At 34.5% G+C, this 1,931-nt stretch overlaps 1 protein-coding gene across 1 annotated transcript; it reads left to right on the forward strand.

The window, feature by feature from the left end:
- Window positions 1-1,293: 1,293 nt before the first annotated feature.
- Window positions 1,294-1,698, forward strand: LOC122591574. Its single transcript, XM_043763834.1, has one exon. It carries the CDS (start codon window positions 1,294-1,296, stop codon window positions 1,696-1,698), a length of 405 nt encoding a protein of 134 aa, XP_043619769.1.
- Window positions 1,699-1,931: the final 233 nt, after the last annotated feature.

Raw genomic sequence — 1,931 nt, forward strand, 5'->3', positions numbered from 1 at the left:
CAATTATCATATAAGCAAATAGTTGCTCACTGGAAATTTCCAGTAGCTTCACGACCTGTTTAGACCTGTTTTTTTTCCGATTCAGACTTCTACCAGAACTACAAAGTTTTAGCCCTATGTGTTGAGCATCTACAGTTCAAAGCACGACCTCTAACTCATTACGGATTAAAAGATATGAAATTTTTAGTGAATTATCGCAAAGCAGAAAAATCACACGAAAAATTCACATAGTCACACAATTAATTATCCAATTATCTAGCATAATTAACCCTAATGATCAAGATTTCATATCAATATATCTAAGTAATAATCATGAATGATTTGTATGAAAAATTCATGATTTTTTTACTTCTTTTTAACCATTAAAAATAAAGGTACACCATATAAATACATGCAATTTATCACATAAATATGCAATTAATCAAAACTTGGATTAGGAACCATAAAAAAAAACTTTTTTTTTACTTTCTGGAAAATTTGAACCATATATATATATATAAAACCTTTTTCTTATTTAAATAATGTAATTAAATTACAAAATCAATTTAAATATATATATATATATCCGAAAATTTGAAGATCAAGAACCCTAACCCCTTTCAAGTTTTGATTTATTGGTAATCAAGAAACACACATAGTAGGCTCGTGATACCACTGTTGGGTTATATAACTATTATCAAATCAAATCACAATGCACGCAGCGGAATATAAATTCTATGTAGTTAATTAATTAACCAAGAGAGAAAACGTGTACCTTAAATTGGAGAGAATAAAGCAAGAAACCTTTATAATAAGATTTAAATTAAACCTCTCTACGATTGCACACACAACGTTGGAATGTATGTATGCTAGTACTTGATCACGATCCGAACAACCTTTGTTAATACCCAATTACTCGAACCAAACAAAAACCCGAAACCCTATGTTATTGTTAATATCGGCCGAAGCCAAGAGAGAGGGAGAAGGAGAGATTTTTAGGTTTTTAGAAAACCTTGTTTGGATGGCAAACTTCTCAAACGGTATGGCGTGAACCACCGAATTGCTACTCCTTACCACCCACAAACGAGTGGTCAAGTGGAGGTTTCCAATAGGCAAATCAAAGAAATTTTGCAAAAGACGGTAGGGCCCGATAGAAAGGATTGGTCAACAAAATTGAATGATGCTTTATGGGCTTATCGAACCGCTTTTAAAACACCTATTGGCACTACACCATATCGGTTGGTTTATGGGAAGGGTTGTCATCTTCCAATTGAACTTGCACATAGAGCTTTGTGGGCCGTTAAGGCCGTTAACATGGATTTTGAGAGTGCAGGTAAGGAAAGAAAGTTGCAATTGTGTGAATTGGAAGAATTGAGGAATGAAGCATATGAATGCGCATCAACATACAAAGACAAGATGAAAGCGGTTCATGATGCCAAGGTGAAGAAAAAGGTGTTCGAAGTTGGCCAAAAAGTTTGGCTTTACAATTCAAGATTGAAATTCTTTCCGGGAAAACTCAAGAGCAAATGGATGGGTCCATATGTCATTACAAGAGTTGGAAAGTTTGGTGAAATTGAAATTGAGGATCCAAAAGATGGAGTGAAGCAAATGGTCAACGGACACCGTTTGAAGCCTTATTTAGATGCAAGTGACATTAATGGCTCTACAAAAGAAATGGTGAACTTCATCTCAAGTCCATCATCTTATGATCTTGCATGAATCAAATTGAGGTAATGTCGGGCTGAGGACAATAAACTTAGCGCTAAACGGGAGGCAACCCGTTGTTTGTTTGTTTGTTTTCTATCTTCAATTTCGGTATGTTTTTGCTTTCGTACATTCTTGTTTAGTTGTTTTTAATGTTTTATCGCATAGTTACACGAATTGGATAATTTTTGGCACTTATGTTTGAGAATTAAGTTGGGGAAGGTTGGTTGGGTGAGAAAAAGAAGACG

This window comes from Erigeron canadensis, chromosome 3 (assembly GCF_010389155.1).
Source record: "Erigeron canadensis isolate Cc75 chromosome 3, C_canadensis_v1, whole genome shotgun sequence".
NCBI classification, from domain to species: Eukaryota; Viridiplantae; Streptophyta; class Magnoliopsida; order Asterales; family Asteraceae; genus Erigeron; species Erigeron canadensis.

Excerpts from the sequence above, each read along its gene's own strand:
- LOC122591574 (XM_043763834.1), top strand. The coding sequence starts at position 1,294 with ATGGATTTTGAGAGTGCAGGTAAGGAAAGAAAGTTGCAATTGTGTGAA.